At 38.2% G+C, this 22,209-nt stretch overlaps 1 protein-coding gene across 1 annotated transcript in view; it reads right to left on the bottom strand.

Annotated features, from left to right (window-relative positions):
* Window positions 1-22,209, bottom strand: part of rimbp2a (RIMS binding protein 2a) — an 89,998-nt gene that overhangs the window by 64,338 nt on the left and 3,451 nt on the right. Inside the window, exon 2 of the mRNA XM_037691758.1 lies at window positions 14,539-14,685. Coding sequence (XP_037547686.1) covers window positions 14,539-14,685 — 147 coding nt within the window. The remainder of the gene's footprint in view (window positions 1-14,538; window positions 14,686-22,209) is intronic.

The raw sequence follows: 22,209 nt of genomic DNA, 5'->3' as shown, positions 1-22,209 counted from the left end.
GGTGAGTTGGTTAAGTTTTTGAATCAGCTTGATTTAATATGGCTGCTACAAAAAATAAAAATAAAATCTTATAAAACTAAAATAGTTCTAACTCAGTTAATGTTACTGATTATAAAGATAATATTTGGCATGTTCTTAGCTGAAGCTTATCACAAATCTATACTCTGAGCTGTAGTTGATGACATGATGTCTGTATTTAAAACTTTGCAATTAACTATAATGGAATAAATTATTATTATTATTATTATTGTTAATACTTTATTTATAATGCCCTTTAAAACAACCACAGCTGCAACAAAGTGCTGTACACATAAAATCAAGAAAATTTAAACACACAAAAAAAAACAGTTGTTAAAACATTAAGATGAATGTTTTTCAATTTCAAGAATTCCGTCTGTTAGCAAAATGTGCCATGAACTATTGGATGGATTTCATTGAAATGTTCAGAAACTAATAAACGGCTGTATATCTACAACTGATTAACTTTTGGAGACAACTTATTTCAAGATGGCCACCACAGCCAAATTACAATGAAAAAAACACAATGGTTACACAATGGTTATAACTCAGCCAAATTTAAAGATATTGAGTTCAAATTTGGTGTGGTAGCTGGCAAGCATTCACAGCTCATAACATAGCATGCACGATAATATAATATTGCATGTGATTGCACAAAAAATGAATAAATAAAAGTTTTGACCAGAATAAAAAAATGAAAGAAAAATAAAGAAAAATCACTGTAATGCCACTTTAACTGGTGATATTGACTTATCTAAGCTGCTGATTATTAATGCTGCTGATTTCTTACAGTTAAGCTATTGTATTCATGTCAATCTGCTCACAACAGACTCATGTTCAGGCTGCTGTTTAAAATACCATACTATTTTACATTATTAGTGTTTCTGTTTCTTTTTATACTTTATATTCTTGGTATTACGGGTGGGACCTTGAGTACACAATTTTTGTTCCACCTTATGTACCACATGTGATGCGAATGACCATAAAGAACCTTGAGAATAGCTGCAACTAAATAATTTTTTGGATGATGTGCATTTCTTCATTTAGTTTCACTTTAACTTTTACAAATGCAACAAGAGAACTAGTATATTCTAAACTGTTTGTATAGAGCAGGATGTTGCTAAACTAAACTAACTATTAAAAAGTTTGTGCATAAAATACTTGCAGTACTTCCTGAAATGAAGCTACAAAGTTCAGCACCATAAATCCCAATCAACCAAAATGCCATGCTGATGAGTCTACATGTGAACGCTGACTGGAAGCTGGTGCTCCATGTGCTCCTACGCACAACCGGTGAGGATGTATCAATCTGTCACGAGTGGGTTAATGGTCATCACCGGCACCTGGCAACCTTTCAGCGGCCAGAAACCAGGAAAGGCTCAAGTTACGTGAGCCAATAACGTCAAAGCACACATGCAGACACACACTGTCAATTTGTTTGACTAGGCAACACATGTTTGTCTTTCCCTCTGCATCCCTAAGTGATCTTGTAAGCCTTTTTTTTTTTTCTAAAATTCTGATTGTCACAATTTGACTCATTATTAGACAGAATTATCCTACACTGGGAGGAAAAGTCCCTGCAAAAATTTGTATGTGTAGCTTACCCAGACAAAAATGAAACTATCAGATCTATACACTATAACCCCACCCCTCATCCCTCCACACACACTCACACCCACACATCCCTGAACAGGTGGCTCTGCTTCAGTCAAGAAACAGCAAAAGCTGGATGTTGCTTTCTCTCTCTATCGAGTCCCAGAAGAGACAAAACGCAAATCCTCCTCCTCTTTTTCCTCCTCGCGGTGCACATCTGTCTGCCCCTGCAGCAACTGCACACACAGGTTTCACCCCAGCTGCTTGGGCTATGCTAACCCTGTGCACTAAAGATGGGACTCAACAGAGCTAAATCAAACACGAACACAAAGCGATGGCGCTGAGGCGAACGGCAGAGGTGAGGAGAAAGAAGGGATGGTGATGGGAGGCTTGGATTTACCGTGTGCGCTGGCTAGCACAGGAGCATCTTCACAGAGGTGGCGCTCCCTCCCTCTTCCTCCTTGCTGTAGTCTCTCCTCTTCTTCCGTGCTCTGTATGGGTGGGGAAGCGTCAAACGGCTGCAGCAGCATCAGCAGCAAGCAGCTTTGGGGCCAGTCTCGCTTTCTCTCTCTCCTCCTTTTCCTCCACCCCCTCTCTCCACACATTCACTCTTTCATATCCTCTCTTTGCTTTTACTCCCCCTCTCATTTACACATACACACACATTCCCAAAAAGACCCTCCCCTCCTTAACACCAGTCCTCGATCATTTTCTCCTTTTCTCGTACACACTTTCTCTCTCCTCTGCTCACTACCCCTCCTTCTCCTCTCTTGAACTGTGTGAAGGGAGCTGCATAAATCCACTCTGTTGAATTAATCAAACAGCTCCACTGCTACGAACATCAGCTACATCAGAGAGAGGTATCAGAGAGATGGACATCTTGAAGTTTGGACAGTCTGGATGCTGCTGCATAAATCTGCCTCTGCTGCAACTTCTCTCCCCCGTGATGTTAATTTAAATCACACTTATCTGATGCAGAGTTGGTGTGAAATTATACATTTAGTAACAATGTGGAAACTATTTATGAATGAGGTCCTTTACCAATAAAGTCTTTAGATTTTTTTTTTTTTTTGGAAGGAATGCACATCACCCACCTTTAATGTCAGTGTTTCAAACTGAAATCCTCTTATGCTGAGAATTAACCGTTATAGCCATTTCCTAGACAAACCTTGAAAACATCATGAATGATCTTGTGTGTTTCTGCAGTATTTAGTGTGATATGGACTGACCTGTTAGAATATGTGTCGTGAATGACTGTCAGCTACTACCACGCCATATTTTTAGCTCAGATTATGCAAAACTCAATGAGGCGTAGACATTTTTTGCATTGGCTAATTTTGATTAGCTGTAGCAACCATCTTCAACTGGGTTGACTCCACATTTTCTTCCATTGTAGATATATAGCCAACAATTAATTTTTGAGAGTTACATTGAAATATGTCCATTGGATATTTTACTAACAGACAAAAAGGATTGACTTAAGCACAATACTATGGTTACAAGCAAAGATTACAAACAAAAAGTTGCTCACAGTACATGTTAGAGACAATACTCAGTAACTATCACACCAAATTTGAACTTAATAACTCTAAAACTGATTGAGTTATAGCCATTTATGTGTTGGCTAATGTTGATTAGCTGTGGCAGCCATCTTAAACTGGGTTTACTTCAAGAGTTAATCAGGTGCTCACAATAGTTGCTTTCTGAAAGTGTCATTAATATCCATCTTGTGGCTTGAGATATTTTGCTAATGCTACAAACAAACACAGATGCAGACACTGGCAGAAACATCACAATTTCTTTCAGTGGTGGGGGATAAAGAATATTCATGAAGGCTATTTTCTCAACAATTTGGCCCCATTTTAGCTAGGACAGTTAACCCTCTGTACCTGTCTGTTGCCAAATAAACTACCGGGTTCATATATTTCATTTCATTTACAGTATTGTTTATCTATATAAGGAAAAGGGTACAAATTTACAAATGCCGTACACTACAACATTTGCAATGCCAGTGCCTAGATGGGCTTTTACCAACATAAAAATAAACAGTTTAAATGAAAATTTATGCACAGGATTTAAATCAACTGGACGATTCTTATTTTCATGGAAAAAATAGCATTTCGCGTGTTTATAACGCTCTCAAACCACTTCCGGTTAGCAATGTTGCTAGCGCTTCTGTCCCGCTCCCCCCGCGTGCCTCAGCAAAAAAAAGCCACGTATATAAACTTTTACATCCGATAATTACAGTCAGGAAATCGCGTATTATACTGTAACGTTCTACTGCCTTTCAGTTCACTAAAACTACGAGAGCAGGACCAAGATCAGAGCAGCCTGCAGTCCCTGTTGGACATGCAGAAATTCGATTTAACAGGCTTCTGCTTACCTCATGAGATCTTAATAGCCGGCTTGTGCACAGTCTGTGCAGAATCGGTCACATGCCGATGTGCTACTATTAAACAATAATAAACAAGCTACCACTCCTAAAGATGGGAGACGGGCTTTCGGCACCAAGCTGTTGCAGCGTGAACGTGCTGCTGAGCTACTGTGACTAGCTGTGGGTCTCTGGCCTCATCTCGGACCCCAGACCCACCTCCAGTTCATGCGGCTCCCCATCTCGGACCTCCCTCAGAAGTAGTAACTCATACTATCAATAAATCAAGGAAATGTGAATTAAGTTTTACCAATTGTATTAAATCAAGGCAGGAAAAGGTTACAGTTTACAACGCTGGCCTCTCCGATACGCAACGCGAGATTAAGGACCGGAAGGGCCGGATGTCACATGGCATTACAAATGTATAGGGCCTAGGCTCCTCCTTCACAGAGGGGAGCACAGCCTATCACGTGGATAAGGGGCCGGACTAAATGTGATCTCAAGGATCTTATGTGGTCGGACATGTCAGGAAAAATGATAGGGTGCAGAAAAAGCCTTTCTACGTGATGTAGCGAGCCAATAAAGAAAATAACAAATAAATAAAAACTTTATTCCTTGACGGATATTGAATCCCTGGGAGATACTTTTTACGGTTGCTGGCCCAGTTTTAAACCAGTCAGAACCGGGTCATAATTTCATTATAATCCGTCTCTGAGCAGATCAATAACCCAGAGCCAGTCTAGATAAAATACTAACAATAGAGTTAAATAAAACATTACAATATTAAAACATTTCATAAAACAAAACTAAAAACGGATCAAAATAACATGGTTAAAACTGTAGACGTTATTCTTGACTACAAAATCGGTTCTCCTTCAGAAACTGCTTTAGAGAGATTAGAGAATTTGACAAAAGTTTTCAAATTTCATTATGTCATGTTAATTTAGAACCTTTTGTACTTTAGTACAAAAGTATACAAGGTATAAAAGTCTTTAGTGCATTAGTACAAAAGTATAAAAAACAAATGTTTTGGATTAGCTCATTTGGTTGACCTAACTTGACATATTCCTGTTGGAACACTCGTAAAACATGTTTAAAAATCAAAGTAAACTTTAGCTCAAAAACAAATTGGGACTACAGCCTAGAAATCATTTATTCATCCAAGTTTACTCTTAACAACTTCACAGATTTCAGCTGTTAACTACAACATGACACATACTTGCTATCACACGGCCTACACTGCTTTGTCACAGTGAGTAATTATATCATTCTGACATCAGCTATGTGCGGTGACTCATGCCCATCTTTTTATGTATGTGTGAGTGCGGTTAAAGCCCAGAAAAGTGAATTAATCCTGTTGAAGGGATTTTAAATCACTTCAAGAGGGACCTACATTTTTGGCAGTGCTTTATTTTAGCACACTTTTCTTCAAACGCATTTTGTGTGGAGTTTAAGAGTAAGATATCAATAGGGTTGTGAGTAACAATTTTGGTTTTGGCACTAACTAACATTTATCTTGTAAATGATGTGTGCTTTTTGAATAAATTCAGTTCTGCAGATATTCACGGACTGTTTTCTCTGTTTCTAATTCCTGCTTTAAAAGACAGAAAATGACACGATTCAAAGAAGCCATTGTGAAGGCAAAATTATATCATGTTGTGACTAATTACAAAAGAACATTTCGAATTTTTTGTGGACAAAAAACTATTATGGCTGCTTGCAATACATTTTTATTTGACTGCCATATGAAAAACTATTTCTATGTTGTCTTCTGAACTAGGAAATCAAACAAGTACAGGTCATGAAACCTCTCTCCTGCTGACTGATTCTGGGATTTGTGTATGCTCCGATCACAGGCACATCCTGGAAGTTGATTGGCATTTGGGTTAAAATATGCATGAATAGCAAACCCCCATGTAGATATGTACACCCTTTTTTTATCCCCTGTCAAAAATAAGCAACCTCTATTTTGGTGTTTTAAACAGCATGGGTTAAATTTTCATTGTTATGCTGATGACACACAATTATATTTGTCCATTAAACCCAATGAATCCAATCAGCTACTTAGACTACTAGCATGTCTTAAAGACATAAAAACCTGGATGAGCCTTAATTTTCTCCTGTTGAACACAGACAAGACTGAGGTTTTGGTTTTTGGACCTGAGTACCTTAGGAATGAATTTTTCAGTCTTTCTCCCTCCTTAGATGGCATTAATCTGTCCTCCAGCTCTAATGTTAAAAATCTTGGGTGTCATTTTTTATCAGGACATGTGTTTTATCCCCCACATTAAAAACGTTACTAGAACTGCCTTCTTCCACCTGCGTAATATCGCTAAAATTAGAAACATCTTACTAACTTTACTAATTGGCTTTTATGTATGTGAATGTTTCTGCAAAGTGCCCTGAGACAACTTTGTTGTGATTTGGCACTATATAAATAAACTGAATTGAATTGAATTTAGCTGAATCTAGGCCTAAGAAAGGTCACAATGGAAAAGTGGGTTGAAATCCAAGATGTCCACCACAATACATATACAGTATGTAAACCAGCCACCCCAATCATTTAAGGAGACTATGCTTTCCAATTTCTTATATAGCCTAAAAGTATGGTGACTCAGTTGATGGAGCTATTGTCTCTCAGCGAGAAGGTCGACAGTCCAAATCTTGGCCCAGGGCCTTTCTGGGTGGAGTTTGCATGTTCTATGTGCATGCAAGGGCTTTCTCTGGGTACTCCAGTTTCCTCCCACAGACCGAAAACATGCATGTTAGGCTGATTGGTAACTCTAAATTGTCCCTAGGTGTGAGTGAGAGCATGAATGGTGGTTTGTCTGATTTAGCTCTATGTGGCCCTGTGATGGACTGGATGCCTGTCCAAGGTGTACCCCACCTCTCACACAGTGACTGCTGAATATGGGCACCAGTGACCCCCATGACCCAAAAAGGAAGATGGATGGATGGATGGATGGATGGATGGATGGATGGATGGTTTCCCCAAATGAATGGGGAAGCCAAAGATTAAGATGGGGATCAAGGCCACCATTGGCCACCCCCTGGCTCCGCCATTGTGGTAGATAAAATTGCTCCCTCAACTCACCAGGATCCATCACTCTGCAGCACCTCTGACAAGCAAAAAAAAAACTACCTCTGTTTTCATACACAGTACTTCCCACTTAAATATCTTGCACCAAAAACATTAAGGTTACTTGCAATCCCTGTTCAATTCCACTCCAGAAAAACGTTCTTCTTCAAATCGACAAACATTTACTATTCAAATCCCTCAGAAATTCATTCAGCATTTATTTATACAGGTTGAATGAATCCCCTCAGAGATGAGGGACATCTGTCCCTCTTGTTCATTTTACTTGTGAAACATCTTCTACAGACTTTTTGTACTCTGTTGAACTTGTGACCCTTCTGTAGTGTATAATAAACCACCACAAAATAAAACTTTTTTTTTTTTTATCTTGAGTCCACCATTATTTTAAAAAATCCCTCACACTGTAAGGTATTGAAGAATATGATCAGTACATGCATGTACTTGTAACTTAATTTTGAGCTAAAACATAAGGATGGAGAATTTCAAAGTGTTACTTTACTCTTTTCATTATTCTCTTACAGTACAGTTGTCATGATGGGACAAATTAGCAAAAAAAAAAGCATCAAAACTACTCAGATATACTGAAAGGTAAACATTTTTATTACCATCAGATATATATCTACAATTGATAAAAATTTGGAGTCAGCCCAGTTCAATATGGCTGCCACAGATAATCAGTCTTAACCAAGCAGAAATGATTACCAGTATATAGCAGGCAATTTCTTGGGTAGTAACTGAGTCATTTTCATTCCATACTCTTAGTGCATCTAGATCTTGCTGTATTACATGCAATCACATATAACATTCTTCTTTCTTTTTAGATTTGTTCAAAATGCCTTAAATACTATCTTTTTCTGGATGAGATTATCTTAGTTTAAATCTTTGTCATGAAATTTGGCAAATGATCCTTCAAGAAAAGTTAAACGTGTGTGTATGTTTTTATCTCTAAGTCTTTTATTTATTACGGTATATTAGCATCATAATGGAAACGCCGACTTGACGTCTATTATAATAATTAGAATTTACATTACTGAATAATCTAAACAGATATTAGTAATTCACTCATGAGGAAGAAACTCATTTTACAGTTTTATCTATGGGATGAAATCTCAGAAGAATCTGAGTTTGATCAAAGCCAGGCATGGCCGTCTCTGTTATAAATCGCATCAAGTTACGTTAATGCAGACATGAAGCTGCACAGGCCGGCTCAGTCAGACACTCCGCACTAAAATAAGAAAATTGGTTTCCTCCTGACTTTAACTGCAGAGAGGCATTTATATCAAACTCATCATATGCATTGCCCACACCAAAGTCATTTGCGCTTTTTGTTTGTAGTTGCAAAAAATTACAATGCTTTATTTCTTGTTGTTTATCAATGGTTGGAATTTTTAAAAACAACACTGACGGCCAATCAAATTTCTAAACCATTTCAGTTTATTATTGTGATAAAGTGTTTAAAATTGTCCATAAAGTTTTTAGAACACCTGTATCTATTCTTTTATGATTATTCAAAATACAGAACCTCGTTGTTTTAGTTCAGGGTTTTAGCTAAGTAACAAGATAGATGGTTTGAGCAACGGGCTGGAGAAAGCAGGATAATTTCGTTACGTAAGAACTTCTAAAAAGAACATTATCTCAGATAAATTAAATCAGGAGAGAATAAAAAGCTCAGAAAACTTACCCTTCTTAATATCAGCTAACAAAATTGTTTTTTTAATCAGAACAAAGACAATTTTTGAGTAATATGACTGAGGTCTGAAATAACTTATTAACATTATCCTGCTCTATTATTAACCCTGATCTGACTGTGTGGTTTTGATTAGAGGAACTTCAAATTGAGGTTGCAGGGTCAGCCGAGACCACACAGCCAGTAGGAGTTATTTATTGGTTGTCTCTTCTCTTTTCACTGGGACAGTCCATTTTATCATGAGGGCTATCATCTGAGCGGGCCAGCTGCTAGCTGTACATAATTGTTGCCATAGGAATGGTGTCCAGGGAGACAGATGTGGCCTTTTAGCAGCAGCCACACAACACACAGAAGGTCATTCCTCACCTGGGGTACCTTTCTCTGGCTGTTCGTGTTAGATTGTTTCTAGGCAACCAGCCCAAAGGTTTAAACAGACTATATCCTCCAAAAGCTCTGTCACATAAGCAGCGAAAAAATACGCAATAAAAATCAAGAAAGAACAATGACTTGTTGAAATTCATCCTTCCTGGCACGGAAGATGTTAAAGGTGTCAGCTTGATGCTCAAAAGAGCAACAAAATATTAGAAAGTCCCTGGAGAAACTTTGATGGGGACTGCCATGCTGCTGCCAATTTAAATTTTTGATTTGACAGTACTGTGTGTTGGGGTTCGCTCTCAGCAACCACTGTACCTAATTTCAGCTGAATAGCTTTTAAAATGGTTGAGTTATTATATTTTTCCCTTTTCAGCTAATGTGGCCATCTTGAATTTTTGATTTGCATTAGAAATTTATAACAAGTCGCTCTCAGCCAGGACCATACTAAATTTAAGCTCTATCTCAAAGAATAACTGCATTATGGTCAATTTTGTGTTTGCTGAGGTAGCTGTGGCAGCCATCTTGAATCCAAATGGTTCCAAACATTAATCGGTTCTAAAGATACAACTGATGAATACTTGAGTTTTCAACAAATCCGACACCGACTTTCTAAGGTTTCTTCAGGGAGCTCTCCATTGTAGGTCATGTGACCTCACAAACGGAGTGAGCTGTTCTGTCAGGTGTTTTGTATGGGGAAAAATGGCATCTTCGTTTGCAAATTATGTTGCCTTGGTAACTCAAAACACCAATAAAAGTAACATTGCACACCACGGTGCTGAGCTGGTCGTTTTGATATAACATTTGTGGGGGTACACGTTGTGGTTCGGGCCGCATTAAAGTTGATGGAAGACTAAGCTATAAATAAATCAAGTAGAAAGTTCCTGGAGAAATTGGGATGGGGACTCCCAGGCTGCTGCCGATTTAAAATAGTGATTTGACAATACTATGTGTTGGGGTTTGCGCTCAGCTACCACTATACCAAATTTGAGCTGAATAGCACTGAAAATGGCTGCGTTATCGTAATTTTTCCTTTTTAGCTAAGGTGGCCATCTTGGATTTTTGATTTAGATTCATTATGTGGTAGGGAATGTTCTCAGCTATAACCTCACCAAATTTCAGTTATATATCTCAAAGAATGACTGAGTTATAGTCAATTTTGTGTTTGCTGAGGAAGCTGTGGCAGCCATCTTGAATCAAAATGGCTCCAAATGTTAAATCAGTTCTAGACATTTATCTGATGATCACTTTCTGTGAGTTTCAAACAAATCCAACAGTGAGATTCTGTTTTCTTCAGGGACATCTAGACTCTAAGTCATGTACTTAACAGCAACAGTTAGTGTGAGGCGTGGTCTCTCATTCATTTCCTATGGGGAAATATGTCATCTTTGTTAGCAAAATACATCGCCATGGTAACTCGAAACACCAATAAAAGTAATAGCACACATCACGACACCAAACGTTGCAGTTCGGGCCACATTAAAGTTTAAAGAAGAGTTTATACGATATATGTAAAGTTAAGAAACCCAAATTGGGTGGGTAATAATAGGTGGCTGCATATTCTATGCAGTCTCCAATAAAGTTAAGAAACCCTAAGTCATGTGGATAATAGTAGGTGGCTGCTATGCTACAGTACTGTAGAATCTGGCAGTCCCCAATAATGAAAAAAAAACAGCAGGTAGAAAGATCCAAATCTTTCAATCCTCATAAAGTTTCTACTGAAATTCAGAACAACTTTGGAAACTTTGGTGCACAATTTTCAAACTACCAACCAAACTGCACAAGATTGCCTTGTGATAAAATGAGCATGGCAACAGTTTTAACAGAATAAGGGGGAACTATTAGAAGGAGCCAGACTCTACAACTAAAAGTCAGGCTGGTACCACAAACATTTTAATGGTTGCCATCTGAGTAAATATGGAACGAACAAAATGTGGTGTTGCTTTAAGGTAAGAAGATCAGCATCAGTTGTCCATCCATTCGTCCATTATCTTTTACCCACTTCTTCCTTTTCTAGTCACTGAGGTCACTGTGCCCACATCCAGCATTCATTGTGCGAGAGGTGGAGGACACCGAGGACAGGTCGCAAGTCCGTCACAGGGACACATAGAGACAAACAACCTTTCACTGCCTCACTCACACCTAGGGGCAATTTAAAGTTACTAATCAACCTAACAATGCATCAGTTGTGATATTAAAAAACGTTTTGAATCCGTACATGAAAATTGCCTACATTAAAATGAAACGTTACTAACTGATTATCTAGTGTGTGTATACGTTTTGTCAAAATACATCCATCCATCTAGTTGTGATCAGGTCCAGAAGACACATGAAACCTGGACTGCCACCCCTCTCCAGCAACGCTCTCCAACTCCTCCCATGGAATCCCATGGTGTTTCCAGCCCAGAGTGGATATAAAATCCCTCCAGTAATTTATGGGTCTGCCCTGGGGTCTTATCCCATTGGGACATGACCAGAAAACCTCCAGGGGGAGGAGCCCAGGAGACATCCTAGTCAGATGAACAGAAGACCTCTTTGATGCAAATTAGCTGTGACATGTGTATGACCATGTGATGAAGTACTTCTCATCCACTTGTACCTGGGATTTTGTTCATTTCGTTTTCTAGTCCTCATGACCAAAAGTAAAGATTGAAATGTAGATGGACCAGTAAACCAAGAGCTTCATCTTTCAGCTCAGTTCTTTTATCACAACGGGCCAGAGTCTCATTACTGCAAACAAAATCCCAATCTATGAAGCCATCTCCTAATTTTATTATCATGTGTGAACAAAACACACAAATACTTGAACTCCTCAGCTTGAGACAAAGATTCATTCCCAACCCAGAGGAAGCTTAGCCTCAGACTTATGGCCCTTTTCCATCAGTAACGGTACAGCATAGTTTGACTCGACTTGGCACAGTTCCAAGGCTTTTCCACTAGTAACGGTTCATGGAACTGGTCCCTTTTTCAGTCCTTTCATCTCTGGGGTTCCAACCGTGCCAAACTGGCCCTAAACCATGATGTCAGAACACTGTCGGTCACTGATTGGTCGGGGGGTGGAGTCGCTGGTTGTTTGCGAAGTCTTCACAACAACCCGATTTGCAATAACTCGAACTCGAGGAGCGACTGGACCTATTTTTAAGATTTTGAAAACAATGATAACACCGTGGTCTAATGCTGAAGTACAGGCGTTTTCTTTGTGCTTGGTGCCTGACGACAAAATTCAGAGTGAGCTAGCTGGAGCTCCGCTGGTCCTCTCCACTGGAACCTCGACGCCCCCTCAAGCTGGGCAGGGCATCATCTCCCCGGCTCCGAGCTCCGCCGGTCAACACGGAAGATCCTCCATGTTCCTGCAGGCTCCGAGCTGAACCCGCCCACTAGAACCATTACTGACAGTATAATGGAAACACAACTCATACCGTGCCGAGTCACACCATGCTGTACCAGTACTAATGGTACTAATGGAAAAGAGGCATTAGAGATGTCACTCTGAAGGTTATGATCTGAAAACACCAACAGAACCACGTCGTCTGCAAAAAACAAAAATGAGACCCTGAAATTCCCAAATCTGACACCCTCTTCTGGGCTTGAGATCCTGTCCACAACCAGGATCAAAGTGGCAACCCTGAAGGAGTTCAACCAGCATGAGCTTGACTTTGTGTCAAAAATGCGGACATAGCTTTCACTTTCATGGACTGGAAACCTCTTCAATGTGACCCTGGTACAACATGCTCCCACAGACTGCCTTGAGGAACATGTTCATAAGCTTGGTCCAGTAACACATAGACTGGAATGACAAATTCCCATAACCTCCTTAACAACTCCACAAGTGTGAAGACCCGGTCCTCTGTTCCACAACCAGGGTAGTCAGGGTTGTGGAATATATAATCCTGAATTGTAAATGGAAAATGTGTTTTATCCAAATGTACAACTATGCCACATCACCTTCGAGCTCTTTGTCAAATTATGAAGAGTTGCTGAAAAATAAATACAGAATACCTTTTCAACAGATATTTATTTTATTAATGTTAATGATTTGATTTTACTAAATTATTAAGACAGCACATTTCTGCTTGCTTTATTCCTTTCTTTTATTGCCTTTACAAAGTATAAATCCAGAAACCACATCTGGTTCAGCAAATATGTTAGAATGAACTAGGTCCCATATCTGAGCTTCTCTCAGTCCAACTGATCCATAGCTGACTCTGGCTTTGCATAAATGAGAATGATGCAGTCTGTGTGGGTTTAGCTGTCAGCAGTCACAGCAAAAAGTCTGTCAGGAACCCATTTAGGCTGGCTCGTAACTGTATCTACCATATTGGAAAATATCCAGAATACTGCATGTTGATAAATGATGTTGCTTCATGTTGCTACATTTTTGGTGACATAAAAATCTCCTAAATCTCCTAGATTGCCATGAACACTATTGTTATTAAATAAAAGTTTTAGTGACTTTAAATGGGCAATGTTAACAGTAACTTGTAGCTTCAGAGAGAAACATCAGTAATGCAAAAGTTGTTTTTTTTTGGAAGCATCCATTCATTGTTTTTTGTTTTATTTTATCAGTTCCTTCCTGGCAGTATGTCCACGTGCTTTCAATGGCCATGTTGCAAGATGCTCATACACATGTAGCCATTTAAAACTACTTGAAGGAGTCCTCCAAAGGACAAATTTGCTGCATACACAAATAAATGCATATTCATGAAGTGTCAACAAAACCATATAAAATTATGTAAAAATACATTCCATAATAAATGCCTTTACACATGCTGCTCTTATGCATACACCACACATCATACCTGCCCACAAGTCTGCATAAGGACTGAGTGAAAGAAGTATACTGTGGTTGCACATGCGAGCCACCTCAGAATAAAAGATGGATAAAAGACTACAAGGCTGGTAATTTTGTATCTGAACCATTTCTCCTCATCCTAGGTTACACATAAGTGTTAAATTAATTTGGAAAAGATATAATTGCAGAAAAAAAGTTTAAATTTTAGTATCAGTTTAACAAAGATCGTAAGTCTTCATAAGCATAACATATTTATTGTGTAACTTTATGTGTTGTATCTTTTTTTTTTATTTTTTTTTTTTATTGGGGGTACGGGTTGATTTGTAATTTTGGGTTAAAACAGCACAAAGTTCAACACAAATTTCCCAAAGGGGACACAAAGTGTCATGTCATGTTGTATTTATTCTGTAGTATTTTATTGTATCACACTATACTGTATTGTAATGTAATATATTATCTTGTATTGTTTTTTTGTATATGTCATATTGTATTGTGTTTATTGTATTGTTGTATATCATTATGTGTCATATTGTATCATATTGTAATAATAAACTATGTTATATTATAAGGCACTGGCTGAGCTTGTATGAATAAAGAAGCATGTGTACCAGTTTCCTACAGTGTTGTTTTTCTTGACGTAGAGTGGCTACTTCATGTTTCAAAGCTCGGTTTTTCTCCTCCAGCAGTCGGAAGCGGTCTACATTGTAGGCTGTTGAGTGTCCTGCAGCTTGCTGAGATGAAACGTCATGTTTAGACTGAAAGACAAAAGAAGGAGAAAAATCACAAATGTTTTGTTGAATTATTACTATCATAAAGAATTACGCCAAAAGCCAAACCAAATCACCAACGTTACCATGCTAATGCACATGGTGACATTTGGCCTCACCTGACCTTACACCTACAAGACCTCAGCAATACCAATCTATCAAATCTATGTACTGGTAATACAACTCAGCACAACACGGTGTTCCAGCTTGAAAGAAAATAAATACAGTGATGAAACATTTGGCTTTATTTGCACTGATTGTAAGTAGCCTGTTATGGCTATCAATTTTCAGATTGATGTCAGAGGATTTACGTGGATGTTTGGTTGAGGCAAAAGCAAAGTAGACTTAAGAATAAGTGGAACTGAGCTTCTTGAAATTAAAACACAAAGTCAATATTTGGATTAATTGTGCTTGGTTTATTGTCAAAATAAGAATTTTGCCACTAAATAAATTGAATCCTTTGCTGTAGCCAACTTACCTCCAGCAATATAAATATGAGCAGCTGAAATATGATGGAAAGCAACAGTTTTAAATCCTGTGTGTGTGTGTGTGTGTGGGGGGGGGGGGGGGCTACTGTTTCCTTTAAAACCTTCTCTTTGGTGACAGTCTTTAAAAACTGTGCATCAGTTTCATTCACTCAACTAGACAAACTGTTTTCTGTGAAAATACAGAATAAATGCTGTGATAATTTGCCAAAGAAGCTGAAAATGACTTGTTAAAGCTAAGAGAAGCAAAATACTAGCTACAAATGTTACATGAGCCAAAAACTAAAAGTTGCAAAACAAAAGATATAATTAATAAAACTAGCTATAAACTAAAATAGCAAAACATTATTAAATAATAAAACTTGCAAAAAGGCAAAAGTAGCAAAACACTTGATAAAAATAATTCAACACTAGCGAGAAGTTAAAAGTAGCAAAAGGTGAGTTAATAAGTAAAAGTAGCAAAATGCTAGCTATAGCTAGTGGTAAAACATTAACTAAAATCTAAACATATCAAAAAGCTAGCTAAAAGCTAAACAATGCAAAAGCTAAAAAAAAAAAACATAAAAAGACTGGTTAAAATGAAAAATAAAACAAATCAGAACACTTGCTAAAGTCTAAGATTAGCAAAAAGCAGTTGACATCTCTTAACGAAACGAGGATGATGAGTTGCAACAACATTGAATTTCCCTTTGGGATTAATAAAGTATTTTTGAATTGAACTGAATTGAATTGAAGTATCAAAAAGCTATCTAGAAGCTAAAAGTAAAAAAAAGACAAGCTAACAATTAAAAGCAGCAAAATGCTAGCTAAAAATGGCACAGCACTAGTTAATCGAAAAGTATCAAAAAGCTAGCTAGAAGCTAAAGGCATCAAAAGTCTTCCTAAAATCTAAAAGTTTCAAAACAGTAGCTTAAAGCTCAAAGTAGCAAAAAATAGCTAAAAGCAAAAAGTTGCAGAATGTAGCGATGGGATATGGGGCTCTTTGAAGGGAGCCGGATCTTGTAGATCCGTAGAACCGTCCAATTTTGAAGGGGGGTGTCACTACACCTAGTGGTGTATGGCTTGATGTGTCGTGGTACCTCCCTCACATGTAAGGGCGGTACCGCGACACATCAAGCGCAGTAAACACGCCACCCTCGAGCTGCTGTGCTCCTACAATTTGCCTGTTCTCCTTTTGTCTCAGTGAAAAATGAGGAGTGTGTGGGTGTCTGCATTTGAGGGAAACGCACGGAAATCACAAGCAGAAAAAATAAACTACAAAAGAACTGTTCTCGATTGTCTGCAACTCAGTTCTCGTTGTTCGTTTTCGAGAGCCGTTCAAAGGATTCGGATCGTTCATGAACGTCACATTCCTAGCAGAATTGTGAGTAAAGTAGCAAAATAATAATAAAAAATTTAAAAAACTAAGCAAGTATGCTCAAGCAAGTGAGTGTGATTAGCAAGCGGCTATCAAGGCACTAACGGCCAATTAGGCTGATGGACCTCCTCATGTGAACAGCTAGTTCTGGATGTCAACAACAAACTGGTTGATCCACTGCATAGTTGCCAAGTCTGCTTATTATAAGCGACTTTGGGCTTGTTTTTTTTCTAAAGTCGCTTGCAAATCTTGTGAGTCACAGGTTGCGGTTTCTTGAGCTTATTTTGAACGTGAAGTCGCTTATTTGGGCTTGACTTTCGTTCCGAGTGAAACTAGTTGATTATCTCCCAGTTCCGCACAATGAAGCAAAAGACGAGTGGTAGTAGGTAGTTTGTCCCTTCCACGCCCCCGTTTCCTGATTATCACGCCCGCGCAAGTCTGCGAGGCAACAGGCGCACACATAGACATACAGACATGTACAAATACGTCGGTGGGCGCGCACCAACCAAACACTCATACTGTGACCAACCACTAGGGGGCTCCACTCACACGCAGATGTCAGGATGTTTTGTTTTTAAAAATATGTAGAAAAAATTACACATGCAAAACATATTTTTTTAATCAGAGCCTCAAAGTATGTTATTCAAAGTGTTTAGCAGAATTTTTGCTATTGTTTATGTGTAATTCCAAAATGAATATATGTTTATACTGTTTAAAAACAGCCTCTGTTTTACACAATGTGGTGGGTTGCCAGTTGGGCTTTTTTTTTCATAGCTTGTTGCTTGTTTCTATCGCAAGATCTGGCAACACTGATCCACTATGAGAAGGTGCTATTTATAAGACTGAGTGTATTACAGCTCCTCAAACTGGCAAAGTCTTTTGGATTAAAGACGAAACGTTTCAACAAGAAGAATCCGTCCAGAGGAGCTGACTTTACTTTGTTAGATATGCTGACGCACAATTCAAAGAGAGCAACGTTTTTGAAGGAATTGAAGTATTCTGTGAGAATACTGAATCAATATTCACACAATTAGCAAGCAGCTCGAATATTTGGCACACAATTAACAAGCAGCTCGAATACTTGGCACACAAAAGAGCACAATAACATTCACAATTGACTATTAGCCAGATTCTACAAACCAAATGCAGAAATAAAATAAAATACATCATGACAGGAAAATACTAAAGCCAGGATGACGGATTTGTTGAGCAGACAGAAAGACAACAAGATCCACCTGCTCATATGGCAGACGTGCCAAACAGACAAGCCCACAGATAAACTCCTACTCCTTTCAAAATAAGAAACTAATCAAATGGATTTTGCCATCTGGTTGCCTGGGCTCTGAAGCAAACCCATCAGCTCTAATCAGTGGCAGCCAATACATCTGAGGCAGACATGATTCAGTATATTCAGTTTACTAATAAGGGGGTCAGGATGAGCTATGGCTCAATCCTGGTGGATGCAGACAACAAATGCCGGGCAGGACCCAACTGTGCCATCCAGGCAGGAAGGGGTCATCTGTGTTTTGGGAGACCTGTTGGTCTGACAGAAGAGTTGACACTTCTGAACTATTAGGGTGAGTTTGTGCCCATCTCCAGCTGTCACTGTTATAGAGGCAGGGCGCACCCTGGACAGGTCTCAAGTCCATCACAGTGACTCCTGAACTACACTATCACAAATAATACTGACAAACGGTTTGTTTTTTTTATAACCTGCTCTGAAAGCAAAAGAGCAATAATGTTTTTGCCTGTGTGTGCATATGTGCATGTGTTTAACAAAACTCTCAATAGCAATCCGTGAATTTACATCTACAACTGGTTAACTATAGCTATTATAGCTAGTTGTCCTCAGTCAACACTTAAATGTTTTTAACGGTCAAATTTACAACAAAAAAAAGAGCTAAAATTTGATGTGTTAGTAGCTGAGAGTCATCCTCAACACACACTCTGAGCACCCACACATCTTGCACTATTTCAAGATGCTGCAACGTCATGAATGAAGCTTGACAAAAATGGTTAAAACTCCATCGCTTCTCAACGTAAGCTGCTCCTATTTCAGCACCGGCATACATTTTGTTTTTGTTTTTTGTCGTTTGTGTGTTTTTTTCAAGAAATATTGGGGCTTTAATTTCTTATTTTATTTCTGAATGTGTCAGGAAAAAAAGAGCATGGAGGAGTTTAGACAGATAAACTACGTCTTTAAGGCGTTTTTGCCTGTCTAATTGCGGTCCCTCGCAGATGCAGACTGTGACGCCAGACCTGAATATAGACGTATTTTCTACATCAAATTTTAACTTATTTTAGTCACAGATAATAATAATAATCAGATAATAATAATAATAATAATAATACAGTATTAAGTGCTGTGTGTTGTCATCATTGTATGTCCCCATACAATGGCGAACCAATCCACCCCAGGTGGATGTTGCAATGACTGGGGATTGATCCTAGGACCTTTGGGTTTGGGGTCGGCTGCTCTTCGGCTACCCCATCTCTGTGCGGCAAACACAATCAGAGAAACCGTATATTTGACCATCTATTGCGCAACAGCTACCTGGTCCTCCAGACTAAGGTTTACAAATAAATCATCACTCCTCAAATTTTTTCCTTTATCCTCTTTATTGGATTAACAGAAGCTCCTCTTTATTGGATTAACAGAAGCTCCGAGAGAAATGAACGCAGAAATAACATCAGTTATAATCATAAAAGAGTATAACTGTGCACAGTTATACTCTTTTATGATTATAAATTCTGATTGTAAATTTTATGGTTATAAATTATGATTATATTCACTTAAGGCACACCTGCACCTGTCTTGTCACGAGGACTCGTTTACAAGAGAGACCTGATTAAGACAGACAACAATAAACAACAATTAAAGTAAAAAATTGTATGACAAAAAAACATTGTTAGCAGCGTGGTCCTGTTAGCAGCGTGGTCCTATTAGCAGCGTGGTCCTGTTAGCAGCGTGGTTCTGTTAGCAGCTTGGTCCTGTTAGCAGCATGGTCCTGTTAGCAGTGTGGTCCTGTTAGCAGCATGGTCCTGTTAGCAGCATGGTCCTGTTAGCAGTGTGGTTCTGTTAGCAGCATTTTCCTGGTAGCAGAGTGGTCCTGTTGGCAGCATGGTCCTGTTAGCAGCAGAGCTGAATAAAGTTTGACTTATCTGACTGCTTTGTTTCGCTTAATGCATTTTATAATCCAGTGCGCCTTATGTATGAAAACAGACCCATTCATTCATATTGCGTCTTCTGATCCGGTGCACCTTATAGTCCGAAAAATACGGTACAGTTGATACTGGATGTTGCCTGCAGCTGATAGGGACTGCAGATTATTAGCTTTATTTAACTAAACTGACTCCATTTTTCCTGGATTTAACCAAGAACTGATTTATTCCCTTGGTTTGGTCATCATTGTCTCCATATGTGCTTAAAAACCAACAATTTTCACAGCAATACATTCAAGATTGAATAAAATGCCTGTGTAAAGATTTTAGTGTACATACAATTAAATGCAGTTTTGTCAAAACAGTTTATAATACAATGTAATTTTAACTTGCTCTGTATCTACTCCCATTTTATATCAAACCTAAACCTTTTGTTTTGCCAAATGGTTGAAAAATGTCATGTTCCACATTAATGGACATAAATATTACATGTGCCTTCAGGGGGGAATTGGACATTGTTTATAACTTTTACTTACATAACTGATTATAATGAGTCATACAGCTGTTTCCATGCAGTGTGTGTCAATGCATGTAGTTGTATGTATGCCACATTTTCTTTTGCATGTTTTGAATTTTGGGGTATTATTTTTATTGTTGATCACATGTGACTTTATCATTTATTTAGTAATGATGTTATTAAATCCTGTTCTGAACAGTTTTCGGCTTCTCTAGTGTAACTTGGTGTTTTGGTGAAAATATTCTTCAGACATTTTGTAGTGAGGTTCTGTACTGTTATGAACAATCAGTATCTTATCTGTTGTGGATAGCGCTTTGTAGGGCTTGAGTTTGGAGAAACAGAGTTTAATTCTCATGGGATTGATGAGCTAACAGCTAGTCCAAATGCAGCTTAAGCTAATGTAGATTGCTGCTGTCAAGAAACTTCAATCTTCCATCATCAGTTTGGAATTACATGTTTTTTGATAGAATTTTGTCTTAATATAGTAGTATAATAATAGTAGTTATAGTGCTACTGATATAATCTGGTGCTCTTATAATGTTAAAGAGAAAACACCAGTCAAAGATTACAGAAAGCTGAAAAAAAAAAAAACTTATTTGTCAGGTTACTTAACTTGAGAGACATTTCAGAAAGGCTTCTTTGTGTATAATCATCATGTCCAAGACAAATAAGAGTACAAACAAGCACACCAACCAAGGTGGAGTTAATTATTATAAATTGAAAATAATGAGTATAATACACCTTTATAAAAGAAACAAAAATACCACAGAATTAAAATTTCTACCCAAAGTGAAAACAAAATAAAGGGTTTAATGAAGTTTAATTTTAATGAATTTTGGTCTGCTAAATAATGCTCAGAAAATCAGTGATGGATACTCGGGTTTTATTAATTCAAAATTGAATAAAAGCTAGAAAACCAAAGTAGTTATTGAGCTATTATGGCATATATTCATGGAAAGTGGGCCTTTATACCACTTTATATTCTGCACTGCGAAATCAGTTTTGTATATGACAAAAAAATGTCCATTCATTTCAAATGTCACTGAATAAAAATGTATTTATTTATTTATTTTTTGCATTGTTGGTTGACTTGTGTGAAGGAAACTTTAGAAGAAAAGCAACATGTGGATTTTAGTTTTGATCTGGGTGTTTGGGGTCAGGACACCCAGAGTTAATCTTGTTTTAAACTATAATATCGCCACCTGGTGTTGGAATGAAAGACCTGCATCAGTGCTGACTAATTCACTCCTTGGATTAAAAACCACAAAAAATACATCTTCAATAAAACTAATTTTCAGCTGACAGAAAAAAAAGTTTTAACACCATCGAGCCCCATTTGTTCAAATTCTATTTTAATCATTAATCAATTTGTGTATAATTATTGTTCATTTTACATCAACAAGGTTAATCCTTTAGTCTAAAATGCAGAAGATTCAAAGTTAAATGAAGAATAAAGATAAAAAAGCTTTAGTAAAATAAGTTCCTACCTCTAAACCATTGTCTCCTGTTGTCCCAGCATGACTCTCCTCATTCCCAGTCACGTCACAAACAGCAGAGACAGAAGTGACACATCCATGAGTGCACATGTGTCTGACTGTGAGAGAGCGTGCACCGAATGCTTCTGCAGCTTTAACCGTCTGCTTCGGCTTCATGCAGCTGGAGCTGGCAGAGTGTATCAACAGCTACCTTGCTGGCACCCCCACACCCCCGCCACACACACATACTTTCACAGCCTCATTCCTGAATGTATTACCAGTTTTGTGGCTCCATCCGTCAGCTTGCTCTGCAAACCCTCTGTTTTTCTCTCACAGTCTCTCTCTCCTCCATGTTTACTCGGTTTGACTGAAAACAGACTCACACACGGCAGCTTTCATTTAAGAGGGATGAGTAGATCTGCTGAGCAGTCATATCTAAATCATTACATCATCTGGATGCAGCTTGTTTCAGCATTACTGTCTCCTTCTGTAAGCTAATGGCTCCGTATTATATAT

This window comes from Nematolebias whitei, chromosome 18 (genome assembly GCF_014905685.2).
Source record: "Nematolebias whitei isolate Nwh7 chromosome 18, NemWhi1, whole genome shotgun sequence".
NCBI classification, from domain to species: domain Eukaryota; kingdom Metazoa; phylum Chordata; class Actinopteri; order Cyprinodontiformes; family Rivulidae; genus Nematolebias; species Nematolebias whitei.
Note: the sequence above shows the minus strand (reverse complement) of the source record. Positions and strands in the feature narration are given on the sequence as shown.